Raw genomic sequence first — 19,504 nt, forward strand, 5'->3', positions numbered from 1 at the left:
TTTTGTGTGTTTAAGTTGAAAAAAAAAAACATTATATACAGTAGTACCTAATTTACGTTAGCAAATGTATTGTTTGTGAGTATTTGTTTACACGACTGACACACTTACTTTTATTTATCTCATATTATTTACTATATTGTCCAGTTACTTGTAATTGGGATTATTGTACCAAATCCCCATTTGGGATTATTGTACCAAATCTGCCCCTGATTCCTTCAAGCATGACAGTATTGCAGGGCCATCGAAGGACAGTAAAATATAATCTTGAGACATAATAGCAAAACCACCCAGAAATCCACCGAACAGAGCTTAGGCCAGGAAAAAAAAGGTGGGGAAGGGGTTCTACACAAGGTAACTATGGTATGAAATATACCACTGAGAGTACAGTGACAAATAATGCCACTGTTTTGTATGTCTTTCTGAGTTAAAACAGACACTCAGTTCTATTTAAATGTACATAGGCTTTAACAGTATTTCCAAAACAAAATGAACTTGTGAATGAGCTCATTCTAATGTTATTATTACTATAGTAACCACGTGCACAGGGATTAGTGTAATCCCTGATATGGTAAAGTTTTCTGTTAGGAGACCTTTTTTTTGTAAGTAGTCTCCATTGTCAGCAATTTGTAACAGGGGTAAAGTCAGAGTTAAAGCTCTGACAAAAACAAAATAAGCTGCATTTGTTGTCTTAATGTTTCTTTAAGAGGGAAGAAAAGGAGAAGCTAGTGAGTGATCAGCTGTTAAATGCCTCTGTAATATGAATGGCAATAAGATTTGACTGACATAGACTGACACGAGCCACACTATGGCCTGTATATGTTATAATAAATGTTACAGAATAGAGCGGTGTCTCATTAAGATAACTGTAATATATGACAAAATGTTGTGGTATAAGAGGAATAGAACAGGATACGTTTAGGCAAAATAATCAAATGATGGGTTGTAACAAAAATTAAACATTAAACGTAGCCCAGCATTAAATTATAAATTGACAGAAAATATGAACTGTAATATTCTGGTTAATTAAAACAGTTTTAATTGAACTGTTGGCAAATTGCTAAGATATATGAAAAATAAAACCCTATAGGATGTGCAGATATTAGTGCATTATGAATGTCAGTTGTGGCTCTCCGCTGTGATCCCGTCACTTCAGCCCACTTTTGATCCTTTTCCTATATCAGCACGTCCCAATATTTTATTCCTTACTTATAAGTTCTATAGCCTTTCGCCAATTCTTTAAAATGATCCAGTAAACCAAATTAAAATGTCACAGACGCATTGACAAATAGCTTAAAAATGTAATTCATTTAAATGCATACTTCCAATAACTAGCATTACCTTTGTTTTTGAGCACTGAACATCATTTGATCACGTACTTTCCAAACACTGAGCTCACACCTGAGCTGTGAATTAAACCCAGAAAGTGCAACAGACACAGTGCTTTGCAGCAGACTCATTACCACTACACTATTCAACCATGCATGTTTTAACTGTCTAAATTTAACACTATACTTATAATTCCCACCAGTTCCAAGCTCATGAGAAGCTCATGAGATTTCACAATGTAATTAATCCTACATGAATCGTTCACTCTACATCATTCAATCCAGTAAGTAGAACCCTGTTTAAATAAAGTTAATATAACCATCAATAACAATTTGTTACGAAACATAATCATTTAAGGTAAATTGTACGTAATAGTTTCTTAAATCATACTAACCTGTTTTTTTTTTTTAACCATGTACCAAATGAGGATAAACAACATTTTTAAGCTCTTTTTGAACTTCTCTCTGGCAGACATAGATTTTCTCTACGACAGTTCAGAACGCATATTACAAAGATTATTCCTGAAATAAACTATAACAGTGTGAGCTGTCTGTAAACTCATCATGCTTTCCAAGCTGCGAATCAAATCAATTACATATCAAAGACACTTATCACCTCAGTGAGATTGCCTTAGCATTTTTTTCCTTTGTATAATTCAACTGAAGTAATGGAATTTCTGTAAGAAACTGTAGACAGTCTGCTATCTTTGTCTAGTCCAAACATAAGATATTGACAGAGCCTTATAAGATGCTTGGTGTGGAGAATTAAAAATTACTTGAATCTTTGTGTTGAGAAATCTGACTATAGGAGTAATGTCACCAAGAACTGGTCAACAAAGTGTATATTCATAAGCTATAAGAACTAGCTTAAGCACAGAACAGAACTGATTTAGAGATAGAGGAAGCTACTCTTATAGCGTATAGTGGAAATACTTCTACTCAGTATCATCAGAAGAGCTTTCTACTCAATTAATCACATCTGCTGAAAATCTTCTACAGCATATACTGTATATGTTACCAGAGGGTTTAAACACATGTCAAACACACCATCGCTCATGCATACTGTCATGACTAACACGCATAACACACACGCACCACACTTCCCAGTCTCTTCTCCTCTATGACGGATATCAACGTACCCGTACAGACTCTACATTCTGACCGGCATCTTATAGCAGAAATGACAGCTTTCCACTAATTTAAATGTTCGTAAAAAAAAAAAATAAAAAATGTATGAGAGACACAGGCAGGGACACAGGACACAGGTGCAGATTAGCTTTTATCTATAGAAAGTCAGATCAAAACAGGCTGAAGACCAAAACGTGGCAAAAAGCTAATCAGAAAAGCAGAAAACTGGTCAGAACAGATATAGGTTGGTCGATTGGCTAAATAAAAAATTGTACGGAGGGCACAAACACCTAGAATGTTTAATTCGCAAACACTGAGACATACATAAGGGTTTAAACAGGTGCACAAATCAGGAGCTAAACTAGAAAACAGGGGTGTGATTAATCAAGACACACAAGGGAAACAGGCAATGATGAAACAGGGGCAGAGACAAGACATGAATCAAAACAAAAGCAAAAAACAAAGCAGAACAGAAACAGATTTAAACTGGAGCGCTGCAGCACGTCTCGAAGTGTGAAGGGGATTAGATACCTTGAAAAAGTTCAACGCGGCTCAACTTTTCCTACAAAACCCAAATTGGTGTGGAATCAAATCAAATCACATGGTCATGCTTTTTAAAAAACACACACACAAGCTGCCATGTCTTGTGTTTATGAAGGTCAAGCACGTTAATTGGTCTCTATGTATCCAAGTTGCTTGTGAAGGAAATACTTCAATGTTGGCAAGAATATCCAAACAACACCTGTTATTTAATTTGCACTCTAAAGTCTCTGAAGATTTCGACATGATCACACCTTCTCAAGTTAAACTTTTAAGGATGTCACCTTGAATGTGGCGTGCAACAACTGCCACATGTTACACCCCTGAGCATGACTGAAACAGAAATAGAGTTCATGGGACTAAGGCAGGATATTAGGAGATCTAAAGAGGAAACTGAATAAGACTCAAAGCTATAAAACTATCCTGAATTGCAGAGCAGTAAAATAAATATATATATAAAAAAAATATATAAATAAAATGAATATAAAAGGCAGCATTATGCAATGTTACCTTACAATAGATCATACACACAAGCACACGTATAGCTGCATTGAAATTTATGTCATGTGAGTACCCCGTTCCGGCTGACGGGTTTTCAGTCGCTCTTGTCGGACACGGCCGATACTGGTGGCTAAGTGTGTATAACCTCAATTAAACCACGCTCTAAGTGTCTGACAACAGCTAATATTCCTCCTCCAGCAGCGGGCCGAATTGATGTTCCTGCATTCGTCACCCTGCTGAAAAAGCAATCATGCCGTTGTCTCGCTCTGCTGAAGAGATGCAGGAAACACCGCTCCATGTCCCTCATTAGCATTTTCCTACTAACTTCACTAACTCCGACATCCCACAAGACAGAGAGGCATCGGCGTTTCAGACACGCCTACTCCTGTCTCCACACCCACGTTCAGAACCCACAAGCAATTAATCCCAGACTCAGAAACTATCAAACAAGCAGATAACATAAGGGATAACAACAGGAACAAGGTGGAATCTTAATCATATGCAAATGCACTGTGAGGATACCAATAGCTAGTTTATCCACTAATAAAATATGAATGCATCTCTGAAGAATACACCTTGGAAGAATACACCTTGAATCACTTGCATAGTAAGCTTTATAATCGACATGTGATCTTCATTGTCACCTGAGTTTTTTTAGGTTAAAATTAAATTACTATTGAGAAATAATGAGCAAGCCAGAGGTGATGGTGGCAAGAAAAACTCCATGAGATAATATGACAAAGAAACCTTGAGAGGAACCAGGCTCAGAAGAGAACCCATCTCCATTTGGATTACACTGGACAGTAGATAAAGAAAATGTAAATAATGTCTTTTCTTTAACTGTTTATAGTTGAATGAAGTTAAGCAACCAAGAGCTCCTGAGGAACTGATAAGTCAGCGTAATTTCTGAGTTCATTATAGACTTAACACAAATTCAAATGTTCTCTAGTGAAGACCCGAGCTCAAAGCTTCACTTTTTTTATACCTTTGATTTCTAATTACTATGATATGGAACATGGTTTTGAAATGCACAAGAGAAAAGAAGCACTTGTATGTTTGTTTTTCATAGCTAACAATAAAAGCTGACTGGTGTGGTTTATGTATGAAAGCTCTTATTAAACCTCATTGTAAATGTGCTAACAACATCCCACTGTGACACCAGAGTCACAGTTCTCAGGGTGGAATTTTCTTTCAAATTCACTGTATAATAAAGCAGTAATTTGCTGTAAGAAACACTGATGCACGCACCTCTCTGTCGAGTAGGGATGGTGAGATGACTGTGACAATGTCACCTCTCTCTGGGTCAATATAGAACATGTTCGGTGAGGGTTTCTCAGGAGACTGTCTCACAATGATGTAGCGCAGTACAGCATTGTCAGTGTTGGGATCATCAGCATCAAACGCAGTCATCGTCATCACCGTGGTGCCTAGAGGAAAAAAAAGGATTATAATTCTGTTCTTCCATTCTATAAATCCTTATCCAATAATAATAATAAAAAAAAAAAATTGTATGTTTATTTTTTTTGTTGACATCCCAGTGGGCCTGTAAATAATTGTGTATAGTGTGCTGAGGCATCTGATATAGCTGTGTTATATGAACTGTACAAAAAATTTAATTGTCCAGAGAAAATTAAATCTAAATAGAGTGACATAGATTGACTTATTGTCCTTATAGCGTAGTCATATCTGATGCTGTGAGGCATCAAAAATGAAATCCACTCCCAGAAGAACTGAAATCCTTGCCAGTTCTTGACATATCCTAAGTGCAGGCTGCAAGATGATTGGCATTTTATTAAAAATGATTTCCTCTCAATTTAGTTGTATCCATTTTTCTCCCAATTATCTAGAAAAATAAATTTCTTTCCTTAAGGATTTTTTGGGTGCTTAGGCTTTCTTAGCTTCCTAGAAATCTTGGACTTTGATCTCATCTAGCTCCTTATGACTGCATAGAGTTGAATTAAAAATCCTGCAGCTGGAGACAAATCCGTTTTTGATGGATAAATGTTTTTGCTGTTCTGGTTCTCAGGTTAGGGGTTAGGGTTATAAGATCTAGCGCCACCACCTGATTAGAGGAACCTGATTAAAGGACAATGCTTTCAAAAACTTTCCAATTCTGAACAAAAAACACGTTTCTTTAGGGTTCCTTGGTTGCTTAAGCTTTCTTAGCTTCCTAAATGTTTGACATTTAGTAGTCTGATGAGAACTTATTAAACCAACTTCCCAGAACTAAAGGCCCACAGGGGTGGACTTTGATCTCATCTAGCTCATTATACCTCGGATTATACCTTTGAACCAAAATCTTGGAGGTAGAGACAAATCTGTGTTGGTTGGATAAGTGTGATTGCAGTTCTGGTTCTCCGATGAAAGGTTAGGCTTATCAGTTCCAGCTCCAACTCCGATGAAAGGTTAGGCTTATCAGTTCCAGCTCCAACTCCTGGCTTAAAGGAATCTGCTTAGAGGACAATGCTAATCGCCCATTTCTGTATACAAGAGCTGTGACAGAGTCATTACCTAGTGTTTAACTGGTGGGCAGAGGGGACAGTCTGTCCTGTTCACTCAGAAAACAAGGTCAATTGTGCTCTCTTGTCCATAGGTTACTAGGGTGTTCTGATCCTGCCTGGTATTTGAAAGCTGCAGCCAGAGGTGCCAGGTAACTCATTTCCACTTGCCTCATTGAGCTGCTCGCCTAAAAGGCTTGCAAATGAAGCCAGCTGAGATGCCAACCCCACACACTGGGCATGGGCCCAGAACTGAATCATAGCTGCCTCCCAGAGTTAATGGGCTCAATCACAGCCAGTAAGGTTTAATGTTTGCTTTTATTAAGCTTAGTGTCCTACATAAATTCTGTGGTGGATAAAATGCAAGGAGATTCAGGAAATGCACAACCCCTGTTCAAATAAAATGAAGAATACTTCTGAGTTAAATAGGTTAAAAGAGCTTAGGAAGCAGGGAGGCTGTGCACTTTGCTCCAGAGGTTGATGTTCAAGGAGAGATGGATATTAGCATATAGCAAAGCGGCATACCTCTAATGATTAATTACAAATGCCAAGGTGCATGCAAGGGCTCTCTGGTGACATCCGCAGCCACACTGAGCTGTTCCACTTCACTGTTCAGGCAAATCAAGTTAAATAGGCGTTCGCTTCATCTAATACTCGCACACTCGCTCACTCTCTCATACATAAGCACTGTTCATTTGGAATTATCAAAGGAAATGAATAAGTCAAGTAAAAAGGAATGAAAAATATCCTACAAATTGGTATTACAACAGAAACCGCAACAGTCTCTAGACATCCTTGTTGTCTCTCGCTGTCTCTCGCTGTCTCTCCCTACTAAAGCCAGGCAGATCCGGAATGTGTACAGCACGTATCATCTGTAATGATCATGTCTATCATTATAGTTCACTACAGATTCTCAAAATAAACATACTGTAGGTCTTTGCAGTATCTGAGGAAACACAGCTCATTAAAAGTCACAGCTGATGATATATGTGGACTTTAATAGCGTGGGCAGTGACATATTATTTTCAGGGTTGGCTCAGGGATGAAAATAACCACTTCAATAATCTCCTTCAAGCCAAAGTAAAATGCTGCTCAATTAAATTCTGTGACTGTGTAAATTCTGCATGATTGCATGTCTGGAATTCATCCAGTTTTGCCTCAAAAATAAGAAGCTGGGTCTGAAACCTATCGAAAACCCCACTGTATATCTTCGCTGCTGCATACAGTAGTTCGGACGATTTACTGCCTAGCAGATGAATCTGTTTTTGCTGCATCCGCACAATTTGCAAACACCGAAACACGTATCAGTTCGATTCACCACAAATACAAGAACGCACTAAATAAATCTGATTTCTGATGTTTTTTTATTCAAATGATCAAGACAATCCCAATTAGCTCCTTGTCAGAAGTCAAATGTTAATAAATGTAATTATTATTGTTATATTAACCTGTCTCCAGAGTTACTCTCATAAAATCAAGAGTGCTTTGAGGCACGCGTCAGTATGGCCCATGACAAAGCCATCAAGTCCCATCAGCACACACATAAATCAACAAGCACAGCTAATTGGTTAATGGGGCTGGGCAGCAAGTGAATGCAAATCATGAACCTGCAATTATGCGGCAATCATTTTGAAGCTGGGCACAATTCAGGAGCTATTGTCTTCCATTATGAACTCCATATTCTCCCTATTGCCAAGGCAGAATCAATGTTAACTGCATCGGAAGGTATAATGGAATGACCTCAAATGGCTAGACATGAACCTGTGAGTCTAGATTACAGTATTATCAGCTCTTTCCATCTTATCTAGACTATGAAAACTGGCAGGGTGAGAGATTTCTCACTCTCTCACTAGCCTTTCTCTCTATGAACCAGTGAAATAGAAAAGGTTCCATGAAAACCTGGAACATGTGTACATTTTATATTAGTGCACTGCATAAATAAAGAAATAATGTTAAAGAAATAAAGAAAAGAAAAAAAGCTCAGTATGAAAGTTTGTCAAATACTTTTGAGAATTGATTTATAGTTTTTGTACATAAACATATTCTACATTCTATATGTTGTATACAGTAATACAATCATTTCATTCATTTTCTACCGCTTATCCGAACTACCTCGGGTCACGGGGAGCCTGTGCCTATCTCAGGCGTCATTGTGCATCAAGGCAGGATACACCCCGGACAGAGTGCCAACCCATCGCAGGGCACACACACACACTCTCATTCACTCACGCAATCACACACTACGGACAATTTTCCAGAGATGCCATTCAACCTACCATGCATGTCTTTGGACCGGGGGAGGAAACCGGAGTACCCGGAGGAAACCCCCGAGGCACGGGGAGAACATGCAAACTCCACACACACAAGGCGGAGGCGGGAATCGAACCCCCAACCCTGGAGGTGTGAGGCAAACATGCTAACCACTAAGCCGCCGTGCCCCCTTGTATAATACAATATTCATTTTAATTCAAGTCTTTGATTCTTTTGATTTTTGACACACAGTCAAAAACACATTTCACTACATGTCGTACTGTTTATGATTGTGTATCTGACTTAATTTAATTAATTTGCAATTCAAATAGATAGTTCAGTCAACATTCAATTTGTAAGTCAAATAACAAAGTTGTCCTATCTTTTGGCTACTACAGTATCACCACAGAAGAAAAGCTTCACTTAAACAGGCAGTTTTGTACAAAATGACTTGAACTGAAATGAAATGAGCTGATGAGCGTTGAGAGTCCTAAGAGGGTAAAGAGTAACAAACAGCAACAGCTTGATTGTCTTGGTATTCAAACCCACACCCTCCATTCAGTAGTTCAGAAACCTAACTAGTGTCCAAATTCAAATTTGCAAATAAATATTTGTCACATACACAACCATATACATTAATAGTGAATAGTAGAAATAGTGAAATTATTTTTGACTGTCCATATCATAAAATAAATAAAAATATACTGAGAATAGAATGTCAATAAAAACAATAGAAAAAGAAGTAACTATACTGGAAAAGAAAAAAAAAGATATGTAAAAATATCAAAGTTCATCTATGAATATAGACGAATATGTGTATATACAAATGCAGATCAGTGGTGGAGTACTGCTTTACTGCTTTATGACTACTGAATAGTTCAGATGTAACAATGTGTGCAACTATAGTTATGTCCATTAGAGGTAACGTGTTGAATAGGCTAAACCAGAAAAAGTTGAGGGTCTATCTACTGTAGGTATTGCCCTGATGAGGGTCTGAATGGCCTGTCTGTAGAAGCTCTTCCTCATTCTCTTTATGTTTGCAACAGAGTGAAGACCCCATTAGACAAACAAGATAGCGGCACGTCAGTAGCACGCAGCGGCCACTCCAGATCCTGCTGTTTTACACAATTCATTACAATACCTCATGTAACTGCTGCTATTATATTAAGTGTTCAATCCAGTATTTTTGCACATGTACTATAGAATATACAGTGTGTACACTGACCAGTCTTTTGTTCTGCACTGCTTCCACCAGGTTGCACAGATGCACTTTATGTAGCTAGGACTAGCTCACTTTAAGTCCTTAGCTCTGTGTTGTTTTAAGTAGCTCTGCCTTTGTTCTATGTAGCACCATGTCTCATCTCACTTTGTACTGCGTCAGCTATATATGCTTGAAATTACAATAAAATCTTCTTGACGTGACTTGATTTGGATAGCTGAGGTTCTTCACTAACTTTCCGGCCTTGGTCCAACACCACATGCTGTAGATTAACTGCAGACCACGAAGCTCTGTGAAGCCCACCCATGCTGGCCACACATCCATGGCTTCTCGTGCTTTGGATCTGCTATTGTTTTAATACGGCTATATACATATATATACACTATATAACTTTGAGAAAACTATACTAAACTCAGTGCATCAACCAGAACACTACTGGCGAGAGTAGCTTATTGTCATAGAAAGTTCTCCTGCCTGCTGCTATCCATAATACTGAAGGCGGTTAATCATGAATAATGTATTGTGACAGCTTTTTTAGTAAAATTGAAAAAGAAAAAAAAAAGGTCAGATGTGCTTTCTGACCAAGGTTCACTCGTGTTATGCAGTACAGCGAATGGTTCATGTGGGAACAGGTAAAACTGGTTACAACTTTTTTGGGAAAAGAAATTAAACATACATTAGACCTATTGCAACAAAAATTCCCCTGTTCTGAAAGTTTTTTAAACAACTTTTCCAAGGTTGTAATCTTTAGGCTGTCGGCAAATTGTAGATTTTGCTGCTTGTTTAGCTCAGTGTGTGCGGTTATCCTTGGTCACACCTGTCGGAAAGTTTGTTATATATTAGTCTTGAGAGCTACTTTTAATTTAAACATTAATTCATTCATTCATCTTCTACCGCTTATCCGAACTATCTCGGGTCACGGGGAGCCTGTGCCTATCTCAGGCGTCATTGGGCATCAAGGCAGGATACACCCTGGACGGAGTGCCAACCCATCGCAGGGCACACACACACACACTCTCATTCACTCACGCAATCACACACTAGGGACAATTTTCCAGGGGGAGAACATGCAAACTCCACACACACAAGGTGGAGGCGGGAATCAAACCCTGACCCTGGAGGTGTGAGGCGAACGTGCCAACCACTAAGCCACCGTGCCCCCCTTTAATTTAAACAGTATTTTTGTTTTTTGACTAGAGTATCACTGGCGTATGCTAACGGTGAGTAAATGTTCAATGTTCATGATTCAAATGTGCTTTTAGAGGATAATTTTAGAATGTTAACTGACCTCTCTGTAGCTACAGCTGTATCCCAGTGATTGCCAACCAAAGATTACTGCTTTACCTGCTAGATTACTCCGATCTGTGCCAAGGAAGCTTACGTAGTTGCTTAAATTAGCCTCCAGATTTGTGTGAATCAAATATTTCTAATGCAAAGATTATCTGCACATTTACACACCTCGCCCTAGTGCCTTAATCGCCTCCTATCTACACTGTCTGATTTGTACATTAGCAGCACCTCAGAACTACAACCAGTGCCACATGTAGTACATGTATTACAGTCAGCTAGGGAAATCAATATGACTCCCGGATCTCATTCACCTCAGGGAGGCCCTGCATCTGTGTGATAGGCTTGGTAATAAGAAAGAACAGGGCTAAGATTAAGGCAGGATGAGAAAATGATGGAGAAGGTGTATGTATGTGATTGAGATTTATAAACCCTCTTAAAGAAGAAGCTAGAGAGAGAGAGAGAGAGAGAGAGAGAGAGAGAGAGAGAGAGAGAGAGAGATGAACTAAAACACATAGATCAACATAATTTTCTTGTCACAAACTTGTCACAAACTTCCATATTTATAAAAAGCAAATCTAGGTTTTCATCTGAAAACTCACATCAATTTCCCCAGCCGCAGTGGCAACATAAGCTTCTGATATACACCTAAACCGGTGCTAGGTGTAGTGCAACAATAGATTGCTAATCCCAATTTTAGGGGATGATATTGATTAGATGAGGTGGTCAGTAAGCTATTTAAGCAGTGAGCCATATAAACATTTCATTTCACCTTGCAGGGTCAGAACACTCACTTTTAGAGAATCCTTAATGAGATTTGTGTGCTTGCTTCCTTGCAATTAAATGAACTAAGCGTTAATTTGGACACAGCAAAATGTAGATGATTAATAGAGAGCCTGGATATAAATTCCCTTTTTGAGAGAATCAGACACATTGTTTTTCACACAGTTGCAGAACTGTCACTTAGAAGTTTCTTCAAACGTGTAATCTGATCACATTTATTCTCCTTCAGTGTGGCCTTGTTCTGTATGTCAATGAGTTCCAGCTAAGGAGAAGCCAGTGTTGAATTTTCAATGATGTCAAAAATGAATTTATGACAGGTTTAATGCCCCACAATTGTTAAATCATTCAGAAATTCTTTTTTAATACTTTTTTAAGTCTGTTGTGCTAGTCATATACAAGGTTCACCATGCTCTGTGAACTGGCATTCAGTTTTAGACATTTAACAGCTTTTCTGTGACAAGTGATATGTCAGAAAAGCTAACTGTCATTCATAGAGAGTCAAATAGTTTCTGACACAAAGGTCATTCTTCTCCTCTCACTTTGGTAGAGTTAGTTAGTTAGTTAATCAACCAACCAACCAACAGACCAACCAATAAATCAATCAACCAACCAATCAATCAATCAATCAATCATTCAATCATTCAATCAATCAATCAATCAAGCAAGCAAGCAATCAATCATATACGTAACTCTCAAAGTTTTACTTAATTATAATTGGTTGGACTATTACAATTGAGTGGAGGTCAATCAGTATATCAGATGGAGTGTTTTCTGTTTTTTTTTGTGCTTTGTATTGTCTGTTTGCACTGTCATTTGTCTTGCACTTTTTGTATTAGGTTGCATGCATTGCACTTTATGTGGCTAGGACAACTTGCTTTAAGCCCAGAGCTCTTATGTTGCCCTATGTTGCACCATGGTCCTGGAGAAACACTGTTCCAGCTCACTATGTACTGTGTCAGCTATGTATGGTTCACAATAAAAGCTTCTCAACTTGACTCGACTTGAGGTAGTAAGCAGACGTTTTAAGTAATCATTGAAGTAGCATTAAAGTTGTTACCTGGTACAACTGTTCAATTTACAAAAGTTCATAAACTCTGATGTAGCATGTTTGTTTTCAATTAGCACATTTCCTTCACTCTGCTTAAACATGTCTTTAGGGCTTAGCAGCTGGAAGCTAAATGATCCGTGATAACTAGCTCTGATAGCTGCTATATTTTCTTCAAAATTTACCCTGAATAGATTTTGCTGTCCTGTCAGCATCAGATAGACAATTATTTTGAGCGTTTTTATCAACTTTGAATCCCTGCCTATGAACCTTTTTTCATTGAAATGGATGGCAAAGCTAAGCTTAACTTTTCTTGTAGACAGCAACTGTCAAACATTTACAGAATATATATATATATATATATATATATATATATATATATATATATATATATATATATATATATATATATGTAGCTTGTATAGATTTAACAATAAAAAAAAACAAACAAACAAATAATTGGTGAGACTATGGTTCATTATGTCAATGCTACCTTTTAATTTCTGAAATTATATATATATATATGAGGATGGAGATTAGTGTGGGACATAATTAATACAAAAAAATAAAGGGTTTTCCCTTTAGATACACCAAACATTGGTTACTGCCAACAAACTAAAGCCCAATTCAAATATACGTTATAAAGAATGTAAAGTATATATTACATCTATGCTACACTGCATATTTAGCTGTGAATAACAAACAGAGCAAAGCAGAACGCTAATAACTTTTTTAATTCTTAAAATAATTCTTTACTTACAAGCTTGCCTGAATATAGACTAAAGGTTTAGCAAGGACACTTACAGTAGTGTTGGATTATACTGAAGTAATCGATGCCTTCATCAGGTCATTAATTCCAGGGTTCAGGAATGATGTATTATGAGCAAACAGGAATTATTATCTTATTATTATTACCTCAGCATGATTGAGTGCTTGAAACTGATTGGTCATAAGATGTACGATATTTACGTACAGCGGAGGTGTAACAGCAATGCTCTGGCTGTATCAGGAATGTCCTGGCTATTCTACAATAACAGCTCATACACAAAATCAGTGAACACTCCAAATAATTTAAGACTTACAGTAATATTAAATCTAAGAATCAATAATAATTTTTATTATAATAATAAAAGGATTCAAAAACGGCTTGTTTAACAAAGTAATTCTTGTTGTGTGATGTGGTCGTTGATATAAAGTTTTTTATTAGGAGATGTTTATTTAGCGTTTATGGAAGAAGTCTCAGCTGGAAGCATTCTCAGTCTCTGTACCACTTTCCGTTTCCTGTTTTCTTAGTAAAATTACTGCCTGAGTTTTGTGTGTGTGTTTGTGTGTGTGTATGTGTGCATGTGTGTGTGTGAGGCGGCGCAAGAGAGAGTGAGAGCGAGAGAAAGAGCAAGAGAGAGAGAGAGAGAGAGAGAGAGACACGGTGGCTGAACAATGACTGTTTATCGCAGTTTGGATGTCTCAAGACATTAAATCTAACTATAAACAGTACAAAATGTACAACATGGCATTTGTTAATAAATGAATATCTCTGTGGTATAAGTGTAGTAACACACTCAAGACTGCCAGGGAGTTCCATCACAACCCAGTCAGCATGTATTATTGTATATAATAGCACAGTTTGTTGTTATTCCTTACTTTGTCTATATCCTGTAATAGCTATGCAATATTTAATACTAATTATAAGAAATTATAAGAAATTAAAACTGAAAACTGTTCTGGCAAAGCGCAATCCTGCCGAGAACAAACATCAAACAGTGTGCGCCACGTTCGGTATTTACGCTTGTATCCTGCCTGTTGCAAAAGTAGAGCGTGCTGTGCTTCAGGGGAGGAAGACAGAATGGAGTCCGAGTTTCTCTGTGGAAAAACACAATCTCTCTGGAAAAGCTGTTAGCTGCCTGCTGAATTCCGATAGTCAGACTCTGCCTCGCAGGGATGTTTTGTGGTGTCTCTCTCGTTCACCTAGTAATTACCGGTCCTTGCTTTTTTCACATGACCACAGAGATAGAACAAATGGAAGGCTGAATTTCCCTGTAGAACATACAATATGTGTGTGTATGATAATATAGTATGTACAGTATTCTTCATAATATATAAAAGAATGCAGAAAGAAACCACACTGTACAGAACAGTTAGCATTCCTTACCTAGACTTAAGCTTTTTTTTTTTTTTTGACATACCCATAAAGTTGGAAGATTCTCCTTTAACTCCTACCAAAACCTCCAAGCAAAAATCATTTGCCTTATTCACAGCTACTGAGACTAAAATGAGAGAATGAAGATTCCTCCAAAAGTCACAGACTGCAGGACCATTCCAGTGCTAATCCAGAGACAGTTTCTAATTTGGTGCACGCTTATCATCCTAATCTGAGACTGTGGAAGGTTATGAGAATACAATCCTTTTGTAAGGAACCTCCACTCATCAGCTGATTGCAAAAAAACACCATACACATGCTTAAAAGAAACAAATAATTTATCTGTCTAATCTACAACACTCTTTGCTTCAAACCAGATCCAATAAAGACATAAGAATGCGGTGCAGTGTTTTCTTTTAAGGGGCTTACATACTGGCAGTTTATTCTGAAACAGCATAGTTTGCGTGATAAACTGGTGATGTGAAAACTGTCATGTGATCCAAGAAGCACAACATAGTACTTGTCAATTGAATCGCAGTTGTAATGCAGACAAACGTCTGGTATAAGAGTTCAAACCTCTAGAGAGGTGAAAGAAAGCATACAGTCATACAATCAGGAAATTCCACAACCGGAATGACTGCCAATGCTTTGTAATTAAACTAACTATACCGTGCAATTGTATAATCCATGGAACAGGAAGTGATCCAGATGTGAACAACTGCAGTTGAACTGTTGTTATAAACATGTTATCCTTATAGTGATATACATTTATTAGCAACAAAATTGTACCCTTGACACCCATCAGTCATATCCAGCTACTAGTTTCAGCAGCAAGATGCTTCAAGAGCACTTATGACGTTATGACGGTAAGTTAGACGTTAATGACATCCCTGTTTAAATGGCTTAGTGTTGATGATGTAAATCCATTTTAGATCCAATAATGTGATGAAGCTTAAGAAAAAACATATCTAGACTCATCAGCCTTTTATACATCAACTGATTTCGCCTCCTATTTCCTACTGGCACAGCTGACAAAGTAAAGTTGTCCAAAATGTCTTGTTTCTTTGAACTGCTACACTTCTCTCAGTCTAACAGTATGCTATTTTACTCAATAGTCGTGTCTACAAGTCAGATTTTATGTATTAGGCTGCAGACATGATTATCGCCACACTTTCCCAGGTAAATGTCTCAGTAAATGTACGGTCGCTCTCAGCATAACACACTGCTTGCTTCAATTCAAACACAGTGAACAATTAACAGGATGGATGTGTGTAACAGTAATCCTATTACACAAGGCTTGCTTTCAGGCCTCCTGTGGTTTGTGCTAGCATACAAATCTATGAACCTACTCTCCTGCCATACCCACGCAACTGCTCACACTGTGTGAAGTGCAGGAGTTGGAACGTATCAACATCTAGAGAAAACCAAGAACAGTGTAAGATGGAAAGAAAAGCTGTGGATGAGCAGGTGAAGCATAGGAAATCGGAAAATGTGAGGGAATGTGGGAGTGATAGATAGTGTGTGTGTGTGTATCAGAGCTGCAGGGTAGTGCATAATTGCCCCTGGTTGAATGGAGGTCATCCAGCACCTTTGGGCATGGTGACAGCAGCCCACTGCTCTTTCTCTGCCTCAGCACTGAAATATTCTAAAATATTATTCCTTCCCTTCAGCACCCTGCCTTCTCTCTTCTCGACTTGTTCCAGATGTTTCTTCTGTAACAAACAGCCCAAAAACACCTAAGACAAGACCAGCCTTTCCTTTCAGATGTTCTGCACAAAACAGGACCATGTGTGTCAGAATGCAACAATGTGGAAAGAAGGTGACATGCTGCTTTATTTAGCTGTCAATTGATCCCTTTTGTTCCTATTCAGAATGCAACTTTAGACCACCGCATGCTGACCTTGAAAGAGGTGCAAGGAGTAACACACACACACACACACAAACACACACATACACACGAGCAGCCACAATAGCAGGAACATATTAGGATTCACTGCATACGCCAGACAACATCTCTCATTAACAATGCTTTGTGTACTAATTTGCTCTTGAGTGATTTTCAATTATATCAAGAGCACATAATATTATAGCCATTACTGAAAACAAGGTTGGGCAAATGTATACACATGGCATTGTCGCTGAGCAAATTTGATTAAACACAATTGTGTCCAATTACATAATAAATAATCCAGATGCTGGCACAAAGCATAATCAAAACGAACGTGTGAAAAATCATATGTAAGTGTGAATCATGTACGTTTGTGGCAAAACCGTTGGGAGACGCTTACAGGGTGAGAGAGATTTATTCCTATAGAATTCTATAGAGCTGCGTGATTGATGCTGTACCATTTCAAACCAAAACCAGACACAGTCTCAGCTTTAAGCATCAAATGAAGCATGTCTAACTGTGAGTAAGGGATAATAAGGCTGGGCTCAAAGGAGGAGTTTTCACATCTGTTCCCTGGTGTGTGCTGATGGCACACCTCACTCACACACACTCTTGCTGACAATCCACTGGCAACTTTTCATACACAGCCACATCTGTCCACACACACATACACAGACACACACACAAAAGCAATCAAACACACAACCAGCAGTGTGCCGCCGGCCAATGGCACCTTCAGTTATTTATGATGTTACAGACAGAAAAGCCTGCTGTTGCTCAGAGTCCAGCATAAAGAACAACAACATCTCAAACCCCTTTCGGAAAAGGGATATGGAAAAACCAGACTGAGTAAAAATAAATGGTAATATCTGTCAACTTCAAGCCTGTTGGAATTCAAAAAAGAGCACCTTTGAGATATAAGGCTCACTTCAAGAAGATGAAAAACCCTGTCTTCTCAGTGCAGCAGCAGCTCGCACCGAGGCCCATGTATCTTTGAGACCGCTGTCATGGGCTTTTCAGGACGTTGAGAGGTAAAGATGGTGAGCTGTTTGACATGTCAGCTTTTTTTTTCCCCAATATATAAATGAGGAATGTCCCATTAGGGATGCATAAACAAGACAGCAGAAGGATAAATAAGCCCTGACGCCATTACCTTGTGTTTCACTCCTCATATGTTTCCTCATCTCGGGCTGCGTCTCTGCCAGGCCCCAATGAGGAATCATCTCTTCCTCCGTCTCGCTGAGCACCAACCAAATCCATGCAGTCATTCATAGATTTTTATCATAGCTCTGCTACTTTATACCTCAAGGCACTCAAGGCATGTAAGGAATCTCAGCACAACTTAGCAGTTTAAAGGTACTCAGGGATCTACGGTATTTTACCTGTGCTTTGATTTTTTTCCCCTGCTCTCTAGACTCAATTAACCGATTGGACTTAAGGCAAAACCTCATGGTGACTCAAAGCTCCATTTCTGTAGTGATATCCATTCCTGTGGGCTGAATGAAATCTAAGTGGCTGACAGGGTTTCTTTAGGTCTGTCCTCTTGAGTATGATCAGAGTCAGTTATCATATCTGTCTCCTTTCCCATCACTTCTTTAATTTAAGCTCACAAGTATGGCTCCCAATAGATTAATCTGTAAAAAGTCTCTCTTTTCCTCCCTCCATCACAGCAGCCTGAAACTTGATCAGCGGCACCGGGCAGTTAATAAATCTTCAAACACAAAGACCACAGGATTGCACACACTTACATCGCAACTCAAAAGTCAGAAGAAGACATGATAGGCATAATATTATAATTTTTATTTATTCATTTTTTTTTTTTTATCAATATATGATTGCATTCAATGTTGTGGAACATCCATAAAACAAGATATTCCTGCTATCACATGCATTATGACAGCTATAAACAGTCACTCAATCCGTAGCCTCTCTCTTTTGTTCACGATAGCTTGTCTTATTTCTGAAAAACTATAAATCTTTCATAAAGATTCTCATATGGTGGGAAACGTATGAACACTGCTCTAACACTGGAGTCTGCTTCCGTATATCGAAATATACAGCATCTCCATATCAACATATATCTGTACTGTTATTCTTGGTTTTCACTGCATCTAATTTGAATTTTAATTTGAATTAAATTGTGTCTTTAAAAACAATAGTGTTAGAGTAATTGACTCCTTGAACTCCAACTCCCATCATGTACCACAGCATGCAAACATGGTCGCACCAATCTTCACTTCAATAACACACACACACACACACACACACACACACACGCTTTAATAGAGACTCATTCTTACATTTTGAAGTATGCGCTTACCTTGCATTCTGGAGATACCAAGTCTTTGTTTGTGTTTGTTTATCTGGTTTGATCTGTTTTTGTCTACAGTTACTGTGTACGGGATCAATACCGTAGATCCCTACGGGGGAAGTTGTGGCCTAATGCTTAGGGAGTCTGACTCCTAACCCTAAGGTTGTGGGTTCGAGTCACGGGTCAGCCATGACTGAGATGCCCTTGAGCAAGGCACTGAACTTCTCCCAGGGCGCCGCAGCATAAATGGCTGCCCACTGCTCCGTGTGTGTTTTCACTGCTGTGTGTGTGCACTTTGGATGGGTTAAATGCAGAAAACAAATTCTGAGTATGTTTCACCATACTTAGCTGTATGTCATGTAAATTTCACTTTCACTTTTGCCTAATCTTGTATATCCTGTTCGCCAATGCCAATCCCCTGACTTTCTAATTTTGAATTTTGCCTATTTTTTGGACTGTTTTATATTGTTTATTTAAGCCGCTTGTGACAAAGATCCTATTAGAACACATGCATTAATACAAAACTGGTGCATTTGCAGAGCTGTCTTTAAAGAAAATGAATCAACACTGTCTGAATAATCTGAATTACAAA

General features: G+C 38.3%; 1 protein-coding gene across 1 annotated transcript in view; it reads right to left on the minus strand.

The window, feature by feature from the left end:
- The window catches only part of cdh13 (cadherin 13, H-cadherin (heart)), a 333,227-nt gene that overhangs the window by 103,670 nt on the left and 210,053 nt on the right, over nucleotides 1–19,504 (minus strand). The window contains exon 7 of the mRNA XM_060878173.1: nucleotides 4,743–4,921. Coding sequence (XP_060734156.1) covers nucleotides 4,743–4,921 — 179 coding nt within the window. The remainder of the gene's footprint in view (nucleotides 1–4,742; nucleotides 4,922–19,504) is intronic.

The sequence above is a fragment of the Tachysurus vachellii genome, chromosome 9 (assembly GCF_030014155.1).
Source record: "Tachysurus vachellii isolate PV-2020 chromosome 9, HZAU_Pvac_v1, whole genome shotgun sequence".
Taxonomy (NCBI): Eukaryota; Metazoa; Chordata; class Actinopteri; order Siluriformes; family Bagridae; genus Tachysurus; species Tachysurus vachellii.